Genomic DNA, 24,969 nt, shown 5'->3' on the forward strand with positions numbered 1-24,969 from the left:
CCCGTTGTCTTAGATCCCCGCCATGACCCTGAGAAGCAGATTTTGTTTTTCCTATTTTACAAGGTAGGTAGGTCACCGAGGTCCAGAGAGGTTGATTAACTTACCCGAGGTCACACAGCGAATGAATGAGCTGGGATTTGAACCCAGGAAGACGATCTGGCTCCAAAATCCCTGCCCTCCTTCTCTACGATGCAACCTCTGATCATTAGCAACATTTCTCTGATGGAGGGTACACTGCCCTCCATCCCGACACTGCCTTCTGCCAGAAAGAGAGAGGGCATGAACAGACGGGCTGTGGTCTTGGATGCAGGCTAGATTCTCCCTGTCTGGTATGATATCATTTTTCCTTTTCTAATAAATTAATCGCCTATGGCCAGGCCACGAGAGGCTAAACGATGACCAGCCCTTGGGAGGGGCCCAGGCGATAAGGAAGGAATGTGCTGTGTATCCTCCTATCGTGAAAGCTTCAAGGAGGAGGTCCAGAGTCCAAGACTGGTGAGGGTTAGTGCTGGCGATGGTCGCCAGCCAAGGAGACATCCCAGTGGAGCCGCGAGGCGGGGAACCATAGCCCTCGGCGTAGGCCCAAGGAGCAGAGGTGCCTCCCTGAGGCCCCGGGAGTCAGGTGGCCCGAGCAGAGTCTCTGAGCGCGGTCTCAGAAAGGGCTGAGTCCCACCCCGGCTTCGCCTTCTGGAAGCTGTGGCTGACACACACCCCTTCTCCTTCTGCACCCGTCATTCGCCTGCCTCTGGCGACCTGGAGGTGTAACGGCCTCTTTCACACTTTCTTTCAGCGCCGAGATGCTCAACATCACCTCGCAAGTCCTTTCGCCTGCTCTCAACGGGACCCCTTCCCAGAGCAGCAGCTGCTTCGACTTCGACTTGTGGAACTGGCTCAACGCCATCCAGGCCCCCTTCCTCTGGGTCCTGTTCACGCTGGCGGCGCTGGAGAACGTCTTCGTCCTCAGCGTCTTCTGCCTGCACAAGAGCAGCTGCACGGTGGCGGAGATCTACCTGGGCAACCTGGCCGTGGCCGACCTGATCTTGGCCTGTGGGCTGCCCTTCTGGGCCGTCACCATCGCCAAGAACTTCGACTGGCTCTTCGGGGAGGTCCTCTGCCGCGTGGTGAACACCGTGCTCTACATGAACCTGTACAGCAGCATCTGCTTCCTGATGCTGGTGAGCATCGACCGCTACCTGGCCCTGGTGAAAACCATGTCCATGGGCCGGATGCGCGGCGTGCGCTGGGCCAAACTCTACAGCCTGGTGATCTGGGGCTGCTCGCTGCTCCTGAGCACGCCCATGCTGGCCTTCCGGACCATGAGAGAGTACAGAGACGAGGGCCACAACGTCACCGCCTGCCTCATCGTCTACCCATCCTACACCTGGGAGGTGTTCACCAACACCCTCCTGAACTTCGTGGGCTTCCTCCTGCCCCTGAGCATCATCAGCTTCTGCACGGTGCGCATCATGCAGGTGCTGCGCAACAACGAGATGCAGAAGTTCAAGGAGATCCAGACGGAGAAGAAGGCTACGGTGCTGGTGCTGGCCGTGCTGCTGCTGTTCATCATCTGCTGGCTGCCCTTCCAGATCAGCACCTTCCTGGACACGCTGCTGCGCCTCGGCATCCTCTCCAGCTGCTGGGCCGAGTATGTCATCGACATCTTCACGCAGATCTCCTCCTACGTGGCCTACAGCAACAGCTGCCTCAACCCGCTGGTGTACGTGATCGTAGGCAAGCGCTTCCGCAAGAAGTCGCGGGAGGTGTACTGGGGACTGTGCCAGAGAGGCGGCTGCAGGCCGCAGCCCAACCAGCTGGAGAGCTCCATGGGCACGCTGCGGACCTCCATGTCGGTGGAGCGCCAGATCCACAAACTGCCAAAGTGGGCGGGGAGCAGCCAGTGAGAGATGTCACCAGGACTACTGCTGACATGTGTGCCGGTTGGCAGACAGCTGCTCCTCGGGGTGTGCCCAACAAGGAAGGGAAGGCATCCGACGTGTAACCTTGGACAATGAGTCCAGGACACACTGGAGCGTGATTCCTGCCCTGCTCGGTTGCCGTGAGCACAGCGGTGAGGATGGGGTGACGCCGCGCACCGGTGAGGGCTCCATAAACACGACAGCATTATTGTTCTTATTTGCTGCCAGCCCTGGGATAGTCCGCTCCTTCCCAGGAGTGGAGGGAGCCTGGGGGAAGGAACAGGGCGACTGAGCTTGGTGTCCCGCCCTGCCCCAGCATGACAGCTTGGGTGCAGTGGCTGAGTGCACACGCGATGCCTAGTTGAATTTTTGCCTTGGATTTCTTTAACGGACTCAGCTAGGACTTCGGAGGATGACTTGTCAGATTAACGAAGGTGAAGCTCTGGGGGCCGCTGGTAAGAACCCAAGGATCGGGATTCTGCCGCTGCCCTCGCCGACGGACAGGCTGGTCTGTGCCGACGGGGAAGGCAATGCGCACGCCTCCGGTGCTTGCCGTACACGCAGCGTTGAGCGCAGGGGGCGAGAGGAGGAGGAAAGAGGGTGCGAGGTCTCCGCCGTGAAGGAACTCGCGAGCTGGTGTGGAGATGACCCAGCACTTGCAACCACCAGAGGCTGGTCTACGAGGCGGTCGGGCAAAGCCTGTGTGCGCTCCGAGCAGCGGGGCGGGGAGCCTGGCGCCCCCAACTCCACCGTAACCGCTTGCTCGTGCCTGCCCCCTGCCCCGGTTTCTTCCTCTGCCACAGGAGGCTGTGAGGATTAAAGGATGCAACCGGCACAGAAGTATTTTGAAAAACAGAACGTGCTATGTGGACGTGAGGCATTAGGGTGGAACCTGGAGGACCCGGAGGATCTGGATGGTAAAGAGCCCAGAACTCCTGACAATCCAGCGCCAGATTTTAAAACAAACGCTCCAAAGCGGTTCCCTCCGCATCCCAGCCTTTTATTCACCAGTCACACTCTCTGCCCCAATAAACATGCTCTCTGGTAGCTGGAGAAAGAAAACGGGGTAAATCAGAAGGGGCCGCTTCCTGTTAAAATGGAGCTGGGGCGCACAGGCCGGGAGTCGGGGAGAACGGGGACTGTGCGGTGACGTGTGAGACCCTCACTCGCCAGCGGTGTGCGGTGCTCCGAAGACCTACGAGCAGGGCCTTGCCACAGCCCTGGGCTCCTAATGGTCGCTTAAGGGTCCGCCCACGTCTGAGGAGGAGTCCGTCTGCGGGACGGGAGCGTCCCTGGGGGTCGTGTCCATGCGTAAAGACCCTCTATCGTGGGAAAGCCCCAGACAGCTATTACGCTGTTAAGAGGGAGCGTTTCTCGAACAACGAGACATGGACGGAGGCGTCCACACGTGTCTTTTCTGAGCAGCATAATAAACGGATGAGGAGTTTTCACATGGCTCTTTCTTTTGTTACAACTCCTGAAACCCTGAGCTTCCTCGGGGACGGACACAGCCATGCATGGGCTGTCAACGTCTTGGGGGTTTCCACTTACTTCTGCTGAACCTACTTGAGGGCTTCTGTCCTGTAGGCCAGTGGTGTCCACGCTCCTGTGATTGCATATCACTCTAAGTAAAAGAATTTTGACTATATGTACCTAATATGTATGCTTATTAACATGCATAACGTTAACATGTATTAATGGACACTCTAAAATACACTGAAATCGAAATTTAAGAAAATTCAATAGGGGTTGAAGATTTCCCCCATCCTGCATTCCTGCAAGCTCCCACCGGGTGCCTGTGAGGCCCTGTGTGGCCCTAGAGCAATAAGGATGGCTGAGATGCCATGGCTCGTGCATGCAACGTGTCCCATTGAGTGCCTCCCATTCGACTTCCCCTTCAAATCAGGAGCATCCTCTACAATGTCCAGGTTAAACAGTTATCTAGCCACTGCTTGCATACTCCCAGGGATGGGGAACTTATTATCTACTCCATTTCGGGACCCCCTTGTCATTCGTGTATTCATTCATTCACTCATTCATTAAACAAAACTTGCATTCTGCGTCTACAGAAATGGCACTGCTCCATCTACAAATCCTTCGATTCGTGCCAGAAACCTGGGGCTCATCCTGAAATGCACCCTCTCCTTCCTCCCTTCCGCCTCGGTGTTTCCTGGGGCTCGTTTCTTTTCCTGTGTCTAACCATCATCTCTTATTGGTCTTCCCACATCCAGTATCAGCCACCACCACCTCCCAATTCTGAATGTTCACTCTGAAACCAATGACATCTTCAATTCTCAGGAGGCTATAAAGATAAAAAAAAATAGTGTTTAGGAATCAAGGCTTGGGGACCAGGCAGACCTGGATTCCAGTTCTGGTTTGGGCTCAGGCTCTTATTTTTTTCTGTGGTCTTGGGAATCACACTCATCCTTTCCAAGTCTACATTTATACCTGTAAACTGGGACTAATAATGGCATTTACCTCGAAAAAGTGTGAACAGGGTTAGTGTATGGAAGAGGGCTAGCACAGTGCTTGGCGCAGAGTTGCACTCGACACGTGTGAGCTGCCGTGAGGGCGATGTCATCGATGGTGACGACGACGTTGATGTCGGTGGTGATGATGATGCCTGTGATGGAGATGCTGGTGCTGATGTGATGATGGCTGAGCCGATGACCGCGCCCTCTAACAGGAGACCCTTCGGCAGTGTTCCGCCACTCTTGGGATAAAGATTCAGCTCCGTAACATAGTCTGCAAGACCCTTCATGAGCCGGCCCCCGCCTTGTCTCTTTCCTTCTCCCTACTTCCTGGCTCATTCTCTACCCTCTAGCCGTACCGAGCACAAACGCCTGGACAGAGTCCAGCAGATATTCCAATCCTCTTCCAGTGCCCACACTTCCTACTCAGACTGCACCTATTACCAATGGCCCTGAGCTCAGACAAAGTTGCCCACGAGCGCCCCAGGGAGCTCACTCATCTGAGAGGCTTTGTTCATAGATGTGAGCATGACTCAAGGAAGTTTTCAGTCCAGAGAGAAGCCACCTGGCCGGAAATTTGAGCGGAGATCTCAGCAGGTAGAAACAAGCTGGGAGAGCCTCCTTCCCACCTCCCCTCATCCCAGCCAGGCCCGTCGACTCCTTGGACCCTGCAATGGGGAGAGGCCCGGGTGGACCTCTGGTGGCCTAGGAACGAGGAATGGACCCAGCTCCTGCCCTGGCTGGAGCCAGTGAAGGCCGGGTGCAGAGGTGTGAACTGAATGCGGGTGACCCAGTGGGAACTAACTAGCGATGAAAGCTTGAGCGCAGTCTCTATGGTTTGGAAGGTGAAGTCTCTACTTGTAACCCCGGTGATGCGCAGCCCCGTCTCCCCGTTACTCACTCCCTGAGCCATCGCAGATCCTCGCAGATCCTCACGCAGCTCTGGCCTGTCGCCAGGCCCCCGGAGGATGTGGGGGGTCAGGGATGAGCAAGTGGGTCGTGGTTTAGCAACGGCAATGACTGACAGTTCAGTGGTGAGTTTGTGGTTTCTTGGCTGAGGTCAAGGGGCCCGTCAGTCTGTCTCGCTCTCCCGAGTGCTTTTAGACTCGAGCCTCACAGCCACCGGGTGGCCAGGAGCTCGCATCGTCACCGGTTTGTGGGTGAAACGGAGGCCCCCGTGCGGGGTGGGGAGTAGCGAAGGCCACACGGCTCCTCTCCTCGGAAGGGCATTCTGGAAGCCTGCCTCTTCTGGGTGAGTCCGAGCCTCGACAGAGGGATGGGAATCCTGTCACGGAGGAAGCCCTGGAGGTGCCTTCCTGCCTGAGCCTGGGCTGTTTCTGCTCCAGCGAGCGCACTTTGCACTTCCCAGGCACCCCCAGTGCCTGCTTCCTGAAGAACCGCCTCTGGGTGACACCTTACTCTGACGTTTTTGTAAATAACCACTTCATTGAGATAAAATTCACATGCCACGCAGTCCATCCATTCCGGGGGCTTTTAGCGTATTCACAGAGCTGTGCGGCCATCACTGCTGCATACTTCCAGAACACATGCATCACCCCAGAACGAAATCCCACAGCCCTCAGCGGTCACTGCTCGTTCCTCCCCACGCCCCGGTCTCTGGTAGCCACTAACCTTTCTGCCTCTACATATGCCTATTCTGGGCGTTTCATTACAGATGGCATCGGACAATGTGTGTCTTTCGGGGTCTGGCTTCTCACACCTACCTTATACTGAGATATAATATTTAACTGTTCGGGGAAGACTTTGGGGACCAGGCCTTGAGTCCCTGCCATGTCACTTACCACGTGATCTCAGTCAACCACTTTACTCACCCTGCCCCCCATCCCTCGCCTCTGGCCTCGGTTTCTTCATCTGTAAAATGGGCAGATGATACAGTCAGTTCGCCTCGCTCACCCAGAGCTAACGACTCCGGAGAGGGGGCTTTGTGAACTCTGAAGGGCAGGGGCAGCCCTGGGCTGGGAGCCAGGTTCCTGTTTTACCTCCCAGCTCTGCTGCTTCCTGGCGGCGGGAACTTGGACGAGGTCAGTTAACTTCTCCCAGTAGCTGGTGTTTTGCCTATAAAATGAGGATCCAGGAATCGTGAAAATTAGGTGGGATAAAGGTGTTCCCCCCCGACCACCACCACCCACATGGTACCTCAGAAGGTGGTTCCTTATTTACGAATAGGGTCTTTGCAGAAGTAAAGTTAAGATGAGGTCCTACTGGATGAGGTGGGCGCTAAGTCCAATGACTGGGGTCCTTTTAAGAAGAGGAGAGGACACACAGAGACACAGGACGCAGAGACTGGGCGATGCCCGGAGCCACCAGAAGCCAGGACAGAGGCATGGAGGAGATTCCCTCTCAGAGCCTTTGGGGGAGCCGGCCCTGCCCACACCTTGAGTTTGGACCTCTGGGGTCCCGAACTATGAGAGGATAAACATCTGCTGTCTTAAGCCACCGTGTCCTCAGTACTTTGATATGGCGGCCCCGGGGGATGGAGCCAGGTGTTTTCAGTTTTCAGCGCACATGCGACTTCGAGATCACCCCTCACCGTCCACACACAGCGCTTCCTTTCCCCCAACAAGGGGAAGAGTGACTCGGGTGCTTTTTCAGGTCCCCTGAGAACTAGAGATACTAGTTGGTGATAGAAGACTTCCTAAGAAAGGATAGAATGCACCAACTTACAGAATTGTAGAGATTTGTTTCAAAAGGAGGGTGCTGAGGCCTTTCTGAAGCCCATGTAGCATGCTAGGGGCCGCGTCAGCCCCCCGAGTGTGCGCCAAGGCCCGGTGGTTCTGGGTTAAACAGCCTGTCTCTGCTGACTTGGGACCGGGGCTGCCCAGTTTCTCTCCTCCTCCCTCAAGCTCAAAGGCTGGGCTGAATCAGGGAGTGTCAGACGAGGTTAAGCAGTGGCCATAGGGGCCAGCTCCTGGCTGCCAGACAGCCTGGGCAACAGCCCACCTATGTGGGAGGTTGTTTATAGAGAGCTCAAGACGGGGCTCCAAGGCTCCTCCAGACGCCTTCCTCCACGCTGAGTCACTCGCACGGCCCACTCAGTGGGCCAGCAGTGTCCGCCTGATTCCCCCTCAGATCCTGGCCAACACGGGGGACAGCTATGCAGCCACTCCTTGTGCTGACACCACCACTGTCACTGGCTGCTGACCGAGGGTCAGCTTCATCATCGCGTCGCCTCGACTCCGAGAGGAGGCCCACTTTACAGATTAGGAAACCGAGGCTCCACGAGATGGTATAGCAAATGGCCCAAGTTCATGGTTATGGAGCTGGAATTTACATCCTGGTGACGTGGCTCCGTGGCCCAGACCAGACCACTGTGACTTCCAGACAAGACCATAAGGACCTGGGCCTAACTTTGGAATCAGTTTTTTTCTAAACATTACCTGTCCACCTGGCGGAAGATAAAGCAATGAGACATCCTGACCATGGCATGACCTTTTAGGGTCATGTGACCCCTCATCCTCATGCTCTATCATGGAACAGAACGGCTTATTCCGAGAACTGGGGATCTCCCATCAGCACCCCAACCCCATTAGTTGCCCAATTTCTTTCTCTTCAAATCAATCCTGACATCATTTTCTTCTAGATCTCACCTTCCAATTTTTAAGCTATTTTGGTGTTATTATTTACTTTGTAGAGTTTCTTAAAGTTTCTCAAAAAAAATTTTTTTTTTAAAAAAAGAAAGTAAAGAAACAAGGGCTCCCAAATGGTGAGACGCAACCACTGCATCTGCCTCGCGGGCTGCACCTTGTACAGACACACATTAAAGGCTCTGAGAAGTCCTGCAGGAAAGAGGCCTGCTCCGCTGTGCTTTGTGTAACTCGGAGTCTCCCGGACTTGGTTGGCGCAGACCTGTTTTTCACTGGCTGCATCTCCATGACCTCCTTGCCCAGCACCTCCTTCTCTGCCCGAAGTTGACATGTTGAAGTTCCTCAGTCTTCTGTACTAAACTCTCTTCTCGTGTCTCTATGTGGTCCCTCTGACGAATCCCAGCCAGGAGCATAACTCTTACCATCTGTGATGTTTAGTCGCATGTGTCAATTTGGCTGGGCTCCAGTTCCCAGTTATTTAATCAAACAGAAATCTAGGTGTTGCTGTGAAGGTCTTTTGTAGATGTGGTGAGCATCTACGATCACCTGAGTCACCATGGATAATGTGAGCGAGCTTCATCCAATCACTTGAAAGGCCTGAAGAGCCAAAACTGAGTTTTCCTGGAGAAGAAGAAGGAAACTGTTCTATCAACCCCTGACTGAGTTTCCAACCTGCTCTACAGATTTTGGACCTGTCAGCCCCCATAGTCACATGAGCCAATTCCTTGAAATAGGTATCTGACAGGTAGATAGGTATATAGACAGATATAAATGAGGTAGAGATAGAGATAAAGATAGAGATAGAAATGGATATAGAGATAAGTAGAGATAGATAGATGATAGATGATAGATAGATAGATAGATAGATAGATAGATAGATAGATAGATAGATAGATAATAAATGATAGATAGGTGATAGATAGATGATAGATAGTAGAGATAGGTAGATATAGATAGATAGATAGATAGATAGATAGATAATAAATGATAGATAGGTGATAGATAGATGATAGATAGTAGAGATAGGTAGATATCCTATCGGTTCTGTTTCTCTGGAGAACCCTGACTAACACACTTCTAGGCCAACAACTCTGAAGAATCTTCTCTGATCCAAATGCCTACTAGAGAACCCCATCTAGGAATTTCACACGCTCGCCAATGTAAGTGCAGACCCAGCCTTTCTGATCCTCTCCTTAAGAGACCTAGTCCCTTTCCATCTTCCCTTCTCAGCTATGGCCCGGGTGCTGGGGACGAAGGAAGCCTAGAACACTCCGGTTCCTCCCTGCCCCCCTCTTCCCGCGTGGCACGCACAACGGGCACTCCTGGCTCTGCGTCCAGAGGACATCTCAATTCATTCCGTCTCCATCTCCTCCCCCGGGCTTGAACTCTTCCAATCCTCTTGCCGCACAAGACTTAGGGTGATCTTTGGTGGCTCCCCATTTCCGGTGGGTGCAGCGATGCGCTGCCCAGACGCTCCTCCAGGAATGAAGGCCTTACCGCCCCAGCTGCTGGTGGACGGCGCTCAGCTGGGAGCTCTGCTTCATCCAAGGTCACGTCCCTTGCAAGGGCATCTGTATCCGATGACTGAAGGAAGGAGGGGCGCCCCGCCCTCTTGTCTCCAACCCAGACAGCTTCGAAGGGTCCCCCCACAGGAGAATATTTACAGGTCGGCCTGGGCCTCTCCTAAGACTGCCCTGCAGCTGAGACTGTCCCTTTGCTTTCACAGGAACTGCCCCTTAGGCCTCCTGCAGCCTGCAGTGCCACTGGACCTAGAAAACACCAGAACACCAGACTGCTTCAGCTGCCCTCCTGCCTCCTGGGCTGGAGCTGCCCCACCCCGCCACTTCTCCAGCTGCCCGCACCCCCCCCCCGCATTCCTCCCCCCACCTCCTGCCCCCTCCCCCCACCTGCTTCTCCCGTCCCTTTCTCAGGTCCTCAGCATGCCCAAGCTCTGGCAGCCTCAGGACCTTTGCTCACGCTCTTCCCTGTCTGCGTTCCGCTCCTACTCTACGATTAGCTCCTTCTCACACTCCAGATGTTCCATCTGCCTCCGGGCCCTGAGTGCGAATCCTCACACCTGCTCTGTTTCTTCATAGAACTCGCCACAATTACATTTATATGTGGTTTTCTCTGTTTGATTGTCTGACCCTGTCACATGTCTGTAGCCTCCACGAGGGCTTGGGACAGTCAAGGGTGACCCCAAGTCTTTAAGAAAAGGTGAAAATTATCTTCAGCATTCTCAGTGGCCCTGTAAATGCAAATAGTCGATACTGTATTAAATGTGTGCACTCGGGAGTGTGTGCTTTGCTTGTACAGTTGTAAATAATCAGAGCATATTTCACGGCTCACAGAAGCACGCCTGATCCCGGGAGCAACGTGATTCGTGTTAAAGGTAAATGCCCATGGCACCGGCTCCATCTGTACACTACTGGTTTCTAAGGAAAACTAATTTTGTTCCACGCCCCCATTTTTAGCTGGACACATGGGCTAGTTCGGCATTTAGGCTGACTGAAAAATGAAGAGGTTTTCCATATGGCACTTTTTGGCAGATTATACAGAGAAAGACCGTAAAACTGGGGAAAGTTATATCCACACACGTATCCATCTTGTCCCGCAAACCTCTGTATGACACGAGATTGATGTTTTCCACACATTTATTTGCTTTTCACGCCAGCTCTCAGAGAAGGCAGGGCCCGCTCCCAGGTGAGGGAACCGAGGGTCGGAGCGGTCCCGGGATGGCCTGTGCCCCCGGCTCTCTCCCTGGCTACCTCAGAGGCGGGACCTCCCTGTCTCGGTCCCCAGGGCCCTCAGAGAACTCCTCGCTTTGGGCTGAAACTGTTTGATTCTCTTTCCTGCGCCAAGCCGACGGCCTTTGGGGACACCCTGTGCGGGGCCTGCCAAGGGCCGGGCTGAGCGGGGCTCATAGGAGGAACACATGAGCGGGGACGAGGGCTTGGACCCGGGCTGTCTGATTGCGAGTTCCGACTGGGCCTCTTTCCACAACACACTTGCATGTGTGTGTGTCTGCAGCACGCACCCTGGCCCGTCCACCTACGATGGTTTCTCGGCTTGCTTTTGAACTCCTATTCATCTCTCAAAACCCAGTTCAAATATTCTGGTACCGTGAATTCTTAGCAGAATCTAATCCTTTTGTTCTCCCTGCTCAGACAGAGCCGTGGCACTAAGGTGCCACTTCTCATTCCAGCACGATAGTCGCTGTATGTCTGCCTGTCTGTGTCCCCAGCCAGACCCCAAGCTCCTCGAGAGGAAGACGGGACTACAGAGGGCTTCGTTCATCCCTGTCCCTCCCCCCAACAAGAGAGCACACAGGACCTGGCACCCACAAAAAGTTCGGGTCCTGTGTGTTGATATCAAGACAAACTATTGATATTCTTATATGTAAATAAATCGGGTTATGAATTAATTCAACCATTATCTACCGAGTGTGTCAGCCCTGATGAAGGGCTGGGAATCTGACTTGAATCAGAAGAGACACGCCCCTTGCCCCGTGAGCTCAGGTTCTGGTGCGGAGGCAGGAAGTGGAAATTAAACGAGCGAGTGCATCCGGGTGATGCTGCGGGCCACGCTGAACGCCAGAGCCCGCTGGGGCCGCGCGGTTATTCAGGGAAGGGCTGTCTGATAAGGGGGGTTTGTGGGGACCAGGAGGAGCCAAGGCAGCAAGCATGTGGCTCTCTGTAGGAAGGGTGTTCCAGGCAGCGGGGTGGCCAGTGCAAAGGCCCTGAGGTGGGACAGGACCCGGCATGTTCAGAACAGAGCAAGGAGGCCAGGGGAGCAGCGGGGAAGGTGAGAGGGATGCTCAGGGAGGCAGCAGGGCCGGGCGTGCGTCCTTGCGGCCACGGTCAGATCTGAGTGTTTTCTTGTCCTGAGTCAGGTGCCGTGGAGGGCTTCGAGCAAGGACGCGTGGTCTGACTTAGGCTTCAGAACACAGGAATGCAGGCGACCATCTGTTACAGGTCCCTTCCTGGGACTGCCCGGAGAGGGTTGTAAGTGTGTGCCACGCCCCGGGCTTGTTCGCTCATGGGGTTCTCACTACTCCCCTAAGAGGAGGGTCTGCTGAGCCCCGCTGCCCAGGTGAGAAAGCCTTCCTCTCCCAAAGCAAGGCTAACATGGAGACAGAGTTTTACATGGAGTTTTTACTGTCTCCTGATCTGTGGAACCCCTGGCACTTTTTCTGCTGAGTGGCCAGTGACCAGAGCCCTTCTCTTTAGTCTAAGTGGCCACCGACTCAGGTCAGGGCAGCGCCCGCAGCTGCCTGAATGCCCAAGACACACTCAAGTCGGCACCTGTAATCCTGTGGACTCGCAGGCGTTTGTGCTTCGTTAAACCTGCCTTTAGGATTTTATTTTTACCCCCCTTACATCTTGGCACCTTGCCCTCACCCTACGCATTCCCGCCCCTTTCATGGGGCACGGCGCATACTCTGTACGGTGGAGTTTGCACACTTGGCTGCAAACGTCTGCTTGCTCACCTGCCTCGTCCAACTAGAGCATGAGCAGCGCCGAGGGTGGACACTGCGCCTCCTCCTCTGGCCCCGGCACCCGGCACTCACCTGGCACCACACAGGTCCTCCCTACACGTTCGCAGGACAGAAGGACGAACACTCAGACCCGCGCTCATGGAGGAGCAGAGGGTCCCAGTGGGACTCGCATGATGGGTGGGCGGGCAGTAAGCAGGGGACAGAAACGGGGAGGCCGTTTCTAGCAAACACAAGAAGGCACAGCCAGATGCGCTCAGAGCCCATGAGCGGAAGACCAGAGTGAAGCCTGGCTCCGGGTATTACGGCAGGACCTAGGAGGAGTCTGTGAATTCCAAAGGATTGTTCCTGTGAAGTGACGACACCCAAGAGCTTCTGGAACGTTGATCTAGCTCAAGGATAGACTGAAGGAAGAAAATCGGTAAGCGAGGAGATAGGTTGGGAGCTCTCGGTCGCTGACTTCCTGGCTGAGTGAGTGTCTGGGACCTTAGATAGGCAGGAAGCTTTGAATAGGGGCACAGGGTACACGCTGGGCCACCCGGGAATACTGCCTGTGATCCCGGTGAAGCCGCCCCCCTCCGGTCCTTCCCTGCAGCCACAGGTGGAGACCGTGGCAGACGCCACGCGCGGCAAGGACTAGCGAGAGTCCAGAAGATGGTTAGCGTCCGATGTTATTTGCAGGATGTGCTGGATGAAATATTCTAGAGTCTTCCGCCTTGAGCATCCTGCTGGATGCGGCTAGAAAGGAGAGGGGCAGCTGGAGAAGAGGAAAGGGACTCTGTACGTCGCTGTGGGACTCTGCCCCATGTGTCCCCAGTTCCTCAAATTCCAGCCCACCTTTTCCTGAATACTCATCGAGCACAGTCCGGGTCCACGCCTGCCTGGGGAGATCCAGCTGCCCAGAGCCCCCTGCGTTAGCACCAGGGACCAGGGACGGTCAGGGAGGAGTTGGCCTGTCCCACCCAGCGGGCCATGCCGGCCTCTGTTTCTGAACGGCAGCCCCGGGGCCTCCCCCAGGGGCCCCTTGCACCTTATAATTGTCTCCGTGCTGTTGCGTCCTCCTCCCATGCTTTCCCCCAAGTCCCCAGGGCCCAAGGCGCTCATCGAATGCGGTCCCCACTGGACACTCCCTTCTCCCTCGGCCTCCTCGCATCTTCTCCACGTCTCGGGGGTCTGCTGTCCCTTCCTAGACTCAGGGTTCCCTCGCTCTGCCCTCAGCCCCCAGAACGCAGACTCCCCTGGCCCGAGGTCTGCTTCCCATTTCCCGTTCCGCTGAGCAGCAGTGGGAATATCCATTTTCTTAATCATCCCATCGTTTTCCGATCCTCCCACTGGCTGGGGCCCCCACGGCCTTGGCAAGGCTGCCACGGCGTCATTTCCCGAAGCCCGGCTTACTCAGCCATGGCCAGTGGCATGGGGGGCACCGGTGGTCCCGGCCACGTGGGCCTGCCTCACTCACTCTGCTTCTCCTCAATCTGCCCTCCCCAGGGGGCAAACGGAGCAGCGGGCCCAGCACTCCACCTCCCGGCACAGCTGGCCTTGGGCTCTCCCGGGAGTGAATGCGTGCTGGGCGGGAAGTCCTCTACCAACAGGCTGGGCAAACCCACACCGAAGGGAGAAAAGCCAACCAGCCACTTTCTGCAGAGGGCAGGGGCAGGTGTCCGGCTGACCATTGAGACTCGGCTCTGCGGCACTAACTAGGAAGGCCTGGGATTTGGAAACTCTCTCTGGTTAAAATCCTCCCCCAAAACGACGGCAGGCTTCTCACCTAACATCTGTGTGACTAAAAAAGTCCCAGACCTCTCCTGGTTTGAAGCGACCTCCCCCAAAGATAAATTCCAGCTTCCTCTTTAAATTGCACATCTGCTACTGAGTCTTGAAGGGTTATTTATTTTTTTTCCTGCTTCTACAATTTTAAGATGTCAGGAACAAGAAAAAACTGCTAGAAAACTGAAATATGCAATTTGAGGCATTGAGTCACAGAAAAGGGAAACACAATGAGGCCAGATTCTAAAGACAAAAGGGGACATTTTCTGCTCCGCATGTGTTAACGTTTGTGGTGACACCAGGGGGTGTGAATGGAGCACCCAAAAAGCAGGACTAGGGTGCGGGGCGGCCGGAGGGCCTGAGATTCGGGGCATCGTTTTCTCCGGAAGCCTGGTGTAGAGACATGCGCTCTCTCGCATGTACGGAGGGGGCTTGAAATCTTGTCATGCGTAGGAGCAAAGATAGAAGGTAAGCGGGATTCAGGGCGAGGACCTCGAGGCCCCCCACCCAGAGAAAGCCAGAAACGTCTCTCCGTCTGGGAGCGAGGTCTCGGGGAGTTCACCTTGATATATGCAGGCCGAGGTCCCACACGGCCTGAGAACTGCCAGGGAGGATCAGGGAAAAGTACCTCTGATCTTACTCAGCTCCGGCCGTCGCATGAGTCAGATGTTCCCTGGCTCTCTGTTTGTTTAACGGGTCCTCACTGACGGATTCTTGGCCATGTACCCTTCATGACCGAAGTTCAGAAGGGGGTGTTCGAGTCAGCTCCCACGAAAGCTGCTACGGAACCGCAAGCCGTCGGGACCCCACTGCCAACGGGCAAAGTCACGGCTCGATGTCCGCCAGTGCTCGTGGGGACTCAGTGATGCCTAAATGTGGCGTGGAGTGTTTCTTATTTTTTTGTTGTTAAATCTTTTTTTTTTTTAAGTTAAAAAAATTTTTTTCAGTTATAGTTGACATACAATATTACAATATTATATCAGTCTCAGGTGTACGACGGAGCAATGAGACATTTATGTATCTTGCGAAGTGGTTCCCCGATGAGGCCAGTACCGTACAGAATTGCTACAATATTATTGACTATATTCTCTGTGCCAAAATGTGTTTTGAGGGCATGTTGGCCAGTGGACCCGTCTTGGGCGGGCTGGCGGGCCTCCCCAGATGTCACCGAGGTGAGGAGGAAGACGGTGGCCGAACAACCTCTCGCCAACCCCAAAGCTTTCCTTTCAGAACCACAGCTTGCTTCCTCCAGCGGAAAGACTCACTTTTTAGACAACCCCTCTGATGACATCATCGGAGCGGAGGTTATGTAAGTTAAGGTGCCACATTTCACAGCACTTCCCAGAACAGAAAACACCTCCAAAAGCCACTCTCGCCGTCAGAACACCCTGCTGAAGCTGTGAGCGCCTTCTTTTTCTCTCTGAGTAAGTAAACGACCATCGTTTTTTTCTGATACAAGTGTCACGTAAGAGGATGAGCCGTGTCTCCTTAAAAAGCAAAAATGGAAAAAAAAGTTCTTCCTTTTACGACTAAATATTGGCAGAGTTTTCTGCTTTCTGGAAGTGTGGTTTTTTAATAACGGAATTTTAAACTGATTTAAGAGGCTTGTGTTCCCTGCTTTGGGTTTTCGTTGTTTTTGCCAGAAGAGAGGGAGGAGAGAGGGTTTGGAACAGCTCGTGAAGATTCCAGCAGCTCTTTATCCAGCTCGTATGACACGCGTTAGACGTTGAATACAGCCACAGAGCTATGCGTGGATTCTGGCCAGTTACAATCTACAGATTCTGATTTGTGAAAATCAAAGTGGTCCCCCCCAGAATCACGTACAAGATTTCCTAAGGCCAGCTACTGCTTGGGTTATCTGTGGCTTGAAAATAACATGTTATTATGTGGCCGGGTGGACATTCGTTGATATCCGTGTCTGTATTTCAAATGCCTTTATCATCACCTCACTGTTGACACTGGAATTAATTTGGAAAGGGCTAATTTATTGAAGAAGGTCACATTATCTCCTGAGTCTCACATGCCAGTGTTAAAAATGTGAAGAACTCAGAAATATCACATAGAAATTACAGAATTGTCTTCTCTAAAGGACTTGCCCAATGTCATCACTGAGTTTTTCAAATAGGATCGAATATTATTACTGATAGCAATAGCTGCTGTTTATTGAGCACCTCCTATGTGCCAGGCAAATATTGGAGCTAAAATAAGAACCAGTGAAGGACGATGTCTCCTCTCTGGCCAACTTTGTATAAACACAGGCAGCAGCTGGTAAGGAAAACCACTTTATGAATAAGTCCAGCTGGAGTAGGCACAGCGGGTCCTGTGGGATGCAGGGCAGCATCTGCCACCCAATCCAGCCGAGGTCAGAGGTCTCTGCCAGTGGCATAGGCGGCAGTCCCTGATTTCCTAGGCAGGACGAAGCCTTGCCCACTATATTCGTTTCTTGTGGCTGCTGTGACAAATTAGCACAAACTTAGTGGCTTAAAATGGCACGAATTTATTATCTTACAGTTCTGGAGGTCAGAAATCCAAAATCGGTGGCACTGGCATTGGCAGAGTTGTGTTTCCTCTGCAGGGTTTAGGGGAGAATCTATTTCTTGCTTTTTTGAGCTTCCAGAGGCTGCCATGTTCCTTGGCTCGTGGCCTCTTCCTGCATCTGCAAAGCCCGTGGCGTAGGATCCTCTAATCTCTCTCTGACTCTGACCCTCCTGCCTTCCTCTTTCACTTAGAAATTAAACCACCTTCGTTCCTGGCGACATTAAGTTCACTTCCATAATCCAGGATCACCTACCTCCCTGTCTCATGATCCTAACTGAATCAAATCCACAGAGTTCCTTTTGCCATGTAAGATGACATATTTACAGGTCCTAGGGACTAGAACATAGATGTGTTTGGGGGCCATCATTCTGCTGATCTTTCAGCCCCGTACCCCAATCCCATGGCCCATCTCTTGGTCTGGTGGTGCCTGGGCAGCGCCTGCTTCTCACTGACCTGTGGTCTCTCAGGATGACACAGGAGCCAGGCCCCCTCCACCGACCCTGAGAGCTGTCCTTTCCTGCCCAGGCACCCACACTTCAGAGGGGATGTGGACCAACCCCACCCCCGCCCCCTGGCATGTCCAAGGATACCTGGACAAGGAAAGGGAGGGAAGCAAAGGAGGCCATGTGCGTGGATGAGCTCAGCCTCCCCTCTTCCAGCCCCTGCTCAGACTCCTGGCTGTTAAAGCTCCAGGGCCGGAGACAAATGAGAATCCCACGGCCAAGCGCCAGGCCCGCTGGGAACCCAGCCTCCAGAATTCCGTGCCTTAGCTTCCTAGTGAGCTGGGTCCCAGGTCCTCCCTGGACTGTTCCGTGGCCCAGGAAGAGCAGAGAAGGGTCTCACAGTGCTTCCCAATCTCACGTCCCACGTGGAGGAGAGGTTGTGTCCCCTCAGAGGGACCAGGACACGGTATCATCATCACCACTGCTCAGTCATTGTCATCCTTGTGGTGGTGGCGGTCGTCCTTAAAGCCTTGGATTCGATGCTCTACGACCTACGAGGCATTTCACCTGCAGGATCTCTTTCCAGCCTCATGACAACTCTTTGCCACAGCCGCCATATTTCCTGCTTTACGGAGGAGGAAACCGAGGCTCAGAGACGTTACTTGACCTCCCCGGAATCACAGTTGGTGACTCCGGGACCCAAGCCCAGGGTCCCCGACTCCAGGCCCACTCTCTTTATAGTCACAGCATTATAGGTCAAAGAGGCCAGGACTCTGCGCTGGGCCGGGAAGAAAGGCCGTGGACAAACGGCCTGGCTCATTGCCACACGAACTTGGGCAGGTCGTTTTTACTTTTTCTTACCTCAGTTTGTTCCTCTGCACGAAGGCAATGGGTATTTATGAGAATTTGAAGGGGAACAATTGCATCGATACTACTGCAGATTACGTAACATAGTGACGTTTATTCTAAAGAATGTTTTTAATTTTCAGTCCCGTAGCCAGCAGTTTGGTAGTCAAAATATCTGCTTTCTTGTTATCTTTGCAAACGTTTCTTTGGGGCATGAGGTTGCTTTAGGCCCAGCCCAAAGGTTATTTTGCCCGGTTTTAACATTCGAAAAGTTTGAAGCTTAGGACATGCAAGGCGGCCTCCCCTGGCTCCATGTTAAAGCCACTCCATCTATATTCTTCTGCCGGAGTTATGGAGTAGTTTTGGTCAAAAAATTGTTTTCAAAAAAAAATTACGTCTTTAAAAATATATACACACCCACATATATTAAAGCAAAATACAACCTTTTCTCTATGTTGATTAACCGAACATTGAAAAATAACAGAAGCGAAATAATTGTCCTTGGTACACACCCAGGTGCCACACTTAGTTTCTTAGGCTGGTGCCTGACTCTGATGTCACTGGCATTCTCCCGAAGAATTCATTTTCCTTTCAGCGTGACCTTATTATTTTCAATTGTTTTATATAATTGCTGAAATCTTTTTCCTCAAATTTTATGGTTAATAAATTTAAATTAACACCTTCGATGGACCTTCTCTTGGACCAGATATATTTAATTAAGAAAACGTTCAACTAATAGGATATTAGTTGTAATCCGAAAATAAAAAATATATATATTTTTAAAAAGAAAGAAAGAAAATGTTCTTTCTGCAGGAGCTGAGGTACCTGATTGAGCTCTGAGGCCATTTGAAAGTCCAGTTCTTTGCATTTGGAATTATGTAAATATTTCAGCCCAGATATGTTCACAGGTGCTGCCTCTATGCCTCAGTTCAGAGTTTCTTTCTTTAATAAATATTCATACTAGATTAAACTCTTTAAATAAGTTGAAGCTATTTATCATTTTTGAATGTTTTGTCAGTTTAGATGCCGCAAATCATAGACTTTCTCAATTTTATCTCTTTTCTGTACAGAATATGAATTTATCCAATTAAAAAAATTCTCCCTACAAATTAAAATATTCTAAAGCTCATGATGAAATTTTACCATAGAATTTGAAAATTCAATCTCGTGTTCCAATCTGAGCTCTTAACACTTAATTTGATCATTTCCTTTCTTGCTCTTTCAGCAAAACGATTTTAATTATTTTCTACAAAAAGCTTTGTTTTCAATAATTATAATCCGCTAAAAGCTTTAAAAGTTGATGTTTTGGTGCTCCAGCTGTTGTTCCAAACCTTGATTAAACATTTCCAATTGATTTGGAACAAAATTCAGCAATTTAGAGATTTTCTGTAACAAAGAGTTTAATAACATTTTCGGGCTCTTAGACTCAATCCACTGATAGGCAGCCGAGAAAGAAAACTCATGTTAAAGTTGGGGGGTTTTTTTCAAATTCATCAACTTCTCATAAAGAGTTTGTAGTTCATTAACTATGTTTTTAAACTTTGTAAATCTTTTCAACTACGACCTCCGTTTCAATTGGTAGACTATTGAAACTTACTTATATGCAATTACAAATCGTGTGCATCGTGACCTATTTGAAGCACATTTCTGTGACTCGGTCTCTTATTTTAGTAAGAACACTGTTGTCACTATGACACTATGCCCACCAAAGCGTGCGTGTGTACCATCACAGAACGCGGCAGCTTTATTTCCAACGTGAACAATTGAAACTGCAATTGGAATAGCAGTCACGAAAAGTCGGCTTACTGTTTCACTTCGGGAGAATGAATGTGTGAAGGCTTCGCTTCGATTCCACGAACTGGATGAAAGATTTGACTCATGATTGGAATCGACCGATTTTCCAGATTGAAGAATCTGAGGATACTGGTACCAAACTGGCACATTTCGCTGTCTGTGCCTTTTCTCCGGAGCTGACACATACTCAGCCAACATTTCCACCGTCGTATGTGCACATGATGAGTTGGAACTGAAAAGGATCTGAATTAACTTTAAGGCCAGTCAGTTGATCTAAGTGAAAAGTCATGGTTTGCAGAGCGACAATAACAGCATCCTCTGCCACTATGTGGGTGAAATCGATGTATGAGGGCGTGATCTTTTAAAATTATTAACTTCTCAAGTAGCAGCTCTGTGTCTTTCCACGTGCTCAGCTGCCACAGCCATGCAAATGTCAACAAACATTTTGTGCAACTTATACATCCATCGACTTCTTTGAGAAACAGGAGTCTGAGACTTGAACTTTCATTAAACATTCATTTTTTTAGCTCCTCGCTGCCAGAAGGGCTTATTGCAAAATTTTAAAGTATTGCCAAATAACAGAATAAACAGTTGTGGATTTATGCCCTGCGATAAATTAAAAAACAAGACTACCCCACTGCCCCACGTGCTCTGAGTCAGAACGCTAAATGCCGCAGACACTTCACAGCCACCTAACCCACAATTTCCCCTCTTTCCCACTGCCCTGTCCACTGGCAGCCCAGCAGCTTGTCTCTTCTCTGCCTACACTCTCCCTTGGCGGTTTCGCCCAGTCCTGTGGCTTTAAATACGATCTACATGATTACAGCTCCCAATTACGTACCATTATCTCAGACCTGGGCTCTGAACACTGGTCTCGTATATCCAGTCACCCACTGGACACCCCCACTCGACGTCCAACAGACACCTCAGCCTTAACACGTCCAAAAGTCAGCTTCTGCTCTTCACCTGGAAAAACCTGCTCCATCTTCACTCTGCCATCTCCATTTCAGTTGATGGCAACTTCATATTTCCAAGCACTCGGGCTAAAAATCTGGGCATCACCCAATTCCTCCTTTCTGATCCCACTGAAAATCATGGTGGTACCACCTTCAAAATATATCTAGAACCTGATCACGTCTCACCATCGCCCCTGCTAACATGTTTGCTCAGCAGGTTTGTTGTTACTGGCTCTCTCCTCCCACTAGGCTAGAAGCACCTGGAGGACAGGGGATTTGCCTATTTGATTCTCCTGTGTCCCAAACACCTAGAGCAGTACATGGCACAGAGTAGGTGCTTCGCAGATGCCTGTTCAGTGGATAAATGAATGGAGGAGCCTGTGCGTTACACCCCAGTGCGGGCGGCAGTGTGTGAGTGACAGTGTCGCAGATAGAAGGCCATCACGTCCTCCCCAGATGAGGAAAGCCAGGCTCTGAGACATAAAGTGACTCGCCCAAGATCACATAGCCAAAAAGTGTCTTCTGAGATTGGTTCTCTCATACAATATCTTGCCTTGGTGCTGTGAGGCTTTGCTCGGCCCAAGGAGTCTCAAGCGTCACTAGTAATAAGAATAGTGAACATTTAGCAAGTGCTTATGAAGAGTCAGGAGCCATTTTAAGCACTTGGTGTAAATTAACTTATCCGGGTGGGGGAAGGATGTTTAGGTGTGGAGCCCCAGAAATCCCACAGGGCAGGCAGTGGCTCACTGTGTGTATGGGATTGTGTGGGTCCCCTGGGTCGGCCATGGCCACCTTTGCTGACAGGTACCCCCAAATTCACAAGTACAGGATGCGATCCTGTCTCTCTACGAATCACAGACGGCTGGGAGACATGATCCGTTTCCTTCCTGCTGTGGCCATCTCTCACTGAAACAGCGCGGGCACGTAGGAGGAAGGCTAGCTGTGTGACCTTGAGTGTGAACTTTGGGGCCAGAGCAAACTGAGGTCCACGGCCTGGTGCCATCGCTCACCAGCTAGGTCTCCTTGGACAAGTCGTTAACTTTTGAGCCTGAACGCATTTACCAAGTGGGGACAAAACGTGGGGCATAATAGAACAGAGAGAAGCACCGGCTCTGGAGTAGGGCTGCCTGGGTCCGAATCCAGGCTTTGCAACTGACCCTCTGTATGACCATGGACGAGTGACTCAGCCTCCCTGTGATCCATTTTCTATGAGTTACATAGAAGTGACAATGGTCCTACTTTACAGGGCTGTTGGGAAGGTTAAATGAGAAAATACTTCAACGTAAAACTCTTTGAATGGTGCCTGGTACATAGAGATCATGCAATAAATGTTTGTTAAACTGTTAAAAATAATAACATGATCGTTAATAAGACTAATAAGCACTGCTGAGTGCTTCCTCTATGCCAGGCAACCATGCCAAGCACTTCATAGATACTATCCCGTCTTTGCCACGATTCCATAAAAGGGATACGATTAGCTACAATTTTCAAAAAGAAAAAGAAGAAAAGTCAGTGGGTCTAAGTGGCCCACAGCAAGTGGTTGTGCCAGGATTTGGACTCAGGTTTCAAAGCCCAGGTCCTTTCCTTCATGCCAGGACTTTCCCTCTAAGGGGACAGCTCTGCTGCTGTAACACCAAAGCAGCCGATATCTAAGTCAATGGTTGTGGCCGTGTGCCCAGGAAATGCTGTTTCCCCAAACCGCGGCCAACTGGATCTGGCCCATGGGCCTCCCGTGTAATGCTACCTGCCGTTCGTTGCAGGTCGCTGTGGATGGCATCCCAGACCCTCTTGGAGTTCCAGTCCTCCAACCAGAGCCAGCTCTCACCTCCGAATGCCACGTCCTGCGACATCGCCCAGGAAGCCTGGGACCTGCTGCACAGGGCATTGCCGGTGTTCATCGTGGCCGTCTGCTTCTGCGGCCTGCTGGGGAACCTCTTCGTGCTGTCCGTCTTCCTGCTGCCCCGGCGGCGTCTCAATGTGGCAGAAATCTACGTGGCCAACCTGGCGGCTTCGGATCTGGTGTTCGTCTTGGGCTTGCCCTTCTGGGCACAGAACATCTGGAACCAATTCAGGTGGCCTTTCGGAGCCTTCCTCTGCCGCGCCGTCAATGGGGTCATAAAGGCCAATTTATTCGTCAGCATCTTCCTGGTGGTGGCCATCAGCCAGGACCGCTACTGCGTGCTGGTGTACCCCATGGCCAGCCGGAGGCGGCGGCGGCGGCGGCTGGCCCAGGCCACCTGCGTGCTCATCTGGGTCTTGGGGGGCCTCCTGAGTGTCCCCACATTCGTGCTCCGCGCGGTCAAAGCCGTCCCGGAACTGAACATCTCCGCCTGCGTGCTGCTGTTCCCCCACGAGGCCTGGCACTTCATGAGGATCGTGGAGCTGAATGTGCTGGGTTTCCTCCTACCGCTGGCCGCGATTGTCTTCTTCAACTACCACATCCTGGCCTCCCTGCGAGGGCGGACGGAGGTCAGGAGGACGAGCTGCGGGGGCCCCAGAGACGGCAAGACCACGGCGCTGATCCTCACGCTCGTGGCCGCCTTCCTGGTCTGCTGGGCCCCCTACCACTTCTTTGCCTTTCTGGAATTCTTGTTGGAGGTGCGGGTCATCCAAAGTTGCTTCTGGGAGAACCTCACAGACCTGGGCCTCCAGTGGGCCAACTTCTTCGCTTTCATCAACAGCTGCCTGAATCCAGTGATCTATGTCTTTGTGGGCCGGCTTTTCAGGACCAAGGTGTGGGAACTTTATAAACAGTGCATCCCTAGAAGTCTCCCTCCAATATCCTCGTCACGTAGGAAAGAAATCCTCCAACTTTTCTGGTAGAATTAAAACAGCGGTGAGCCAAGAAGCTTAGCTTCCTTATCACTTATTTCTGACATAATAATACTATTGTAGGCGGCTGACGATGGCCCTCAGGATAACCGGGACGTAGTCCCTGCAGACCGTAAATGTTTTTATGACAACGGGGACTTTGTAGATGCATCTAAAGACTTTGAGATGCGAAGATGGTCCTGGATTATCTGGATGGGCCTTGTAATCACAGAGGTCCTGAGGAACCAGAAACAGAGGAGTGAGAGTCAGAGAAGGCAGTATGACACCCGAAGCGAGAGGTTGAGGTGATTCGAGGAAGGAGCCGCAAGCCGAGGATCATTGGCGCCCTCTAGGGGCTGCCCAAGGCAAGGAAATGGATTCTCCTGGGAGCCTCTAGAAGGAGCCAGCCCTGCTGACATCCTGACTTCAGCCCAGTGAGACCGATTCTGGATGTACGGCCTCCAGAAACATTAGATAATAAATCTGTGCTGTTCGAAGTCACCAAGTCTGTGGTAATTTGTTGCAGCAGCAACAGGCAACTAATACAAGTTTCTCGCTGCATTTCCGCTCGCCCGTCCAAAATTTTCTAGGCTAACTGCTAGGAAGACAGAGCTAGAGATCCTATCCACAAGGAACGTACATAGATCTAAAAATTTATAGTATTTAAAAAGGAAGTGAGAAACCTCATGATCATTCGGAGGGAAAGGGGATGGGTTTGGGTTTACTCTACGGTTTCCAGGATGGAAGTTAGGAGGGGAGCAAACCATGAGCTGAGCGGAGAGGGCGGGGAAGGGCCGGGGGAGGCGTGACCGGGGCACACGGGCAGAAACACACGAAGAGCATTTATCAAAGTCCCAGTGCCTCAGCGCTCTTCTCCCGACCAGGGGCGGAAAGTCTGCCTTCGAGGAGCTCGTGCGACAGGGACAAGAATTAGGGGAGTGTCACCATCAGGGTGAGAGCAGAGAAGGTGCATCCGGCCCCGGTTCCAGGGAGGGGATGTGAGAGAGGGCTTCCTGGAGGAAGGGACATATAAGCTGAAAAGGAGTGTTCTGGAGAGAAGAAACACACCAGACCCAGAGGCAGGCGGGTTCAGGGGTTAGGAGGGAGAAGGACGGTGAAGTACGAGGCGGCCGTGGAAGAGTTTGAGGTTTGAAGTGAATGGAGATGGTGGGGGCATCCATGATGGTCAAGGCCATGGAGGGGAGGAGGGGGTGTTCCAGGCGCTGAGGGCCCAGCTGAGGCTGGACGGCACGAATTTGGAGTGTGAAATGCTCAGCTGCTCTAGCAGTGGCCAGCAGGCCCCCAAAAGGCTGAGTACTGGACTGCT

General features: G+C 52.2%; 2 protein-coding genes across 8 annotated transcripts in view; both read left to right on the plus strand.

Annotated features, from left to right (window-relative positions):
- Positions 1–3,367, plus strand: part of BDKRB2 (bradykinin receptor B2) — a 30,285-nt gene extending 26,918 nt beyond the window's left edge. For all 5 annotated transcript variants that reach the window (XM_039884153.1, XM_039884154.1, XM_039884155.1 and 2 more), the window contains one exon: positions 791–3,367. In XM_039884153.1, coding sequence (XP_039740087.1) covers positions 791–1,901 — 1,111 coding nt within the window. In that variant the 3' untranslated portion in view covers positions 1,902–3,367. The remainder of the gene's footprint in view (positions 1–790) is intronic.
- Positions 3,368–15,260: 11,893 nt separating this feature from the next.
- BDKRB1 (bradykinin receptor B1) lies at positions 15,261–24,143 on the plus strand. Of its 3 annotated transcripts, XM_039884156.1 has the most exons (3): positions 15,261–15,678; positions 19,753–20,203; positions 22,592–24,143. In XM_039884156.1, exons 2-3 carry the CDS (start codon positions 20,163–20,165, stop codon positions 23,652–23,654), a joined length of 1,104 nt encoding a protein of 367 aa, XP_039740090.1. In that variant the 5' UTR covers positions 15,261–15,678; positions 19,753–20,162; the 3' UTR covers positions 23,655–24,143. The 3 variants fall into 3 exon arrangements, with proteins under 3 accessions (XP_039740090.1, XP_039740091.1, XP_039740092.1); XM_039884157.1 differs by lacking the exon at positions 19,753–20,203 and having other exon boundaries at positions 15,266–15,678; XM_039884158.1 differs by lacking the exons at positions 15,261–15,678; positions 19,753–20,203 and adding an exon at positions 20,293–21,048.
- Positions 24,144–24,969: the final 826 nt, after the last annotated feature.

The sequence above is a fragment of the Pteropus medius genome, unplaced genomic scaffold (genome assembly GCF_902729225.1).
Source record: "Pteropus medius unplaced genomic scaffold, Ma_sr-lr_union100, whole genome shotgun sequence".
NCBI classification, from domain to species: domain Eukaryota; kingdom Metazoa; phylum Chordata; class Mammalia; order Chiroptera; family Pteropodidae; genus Pteropus; species Pteropus medius.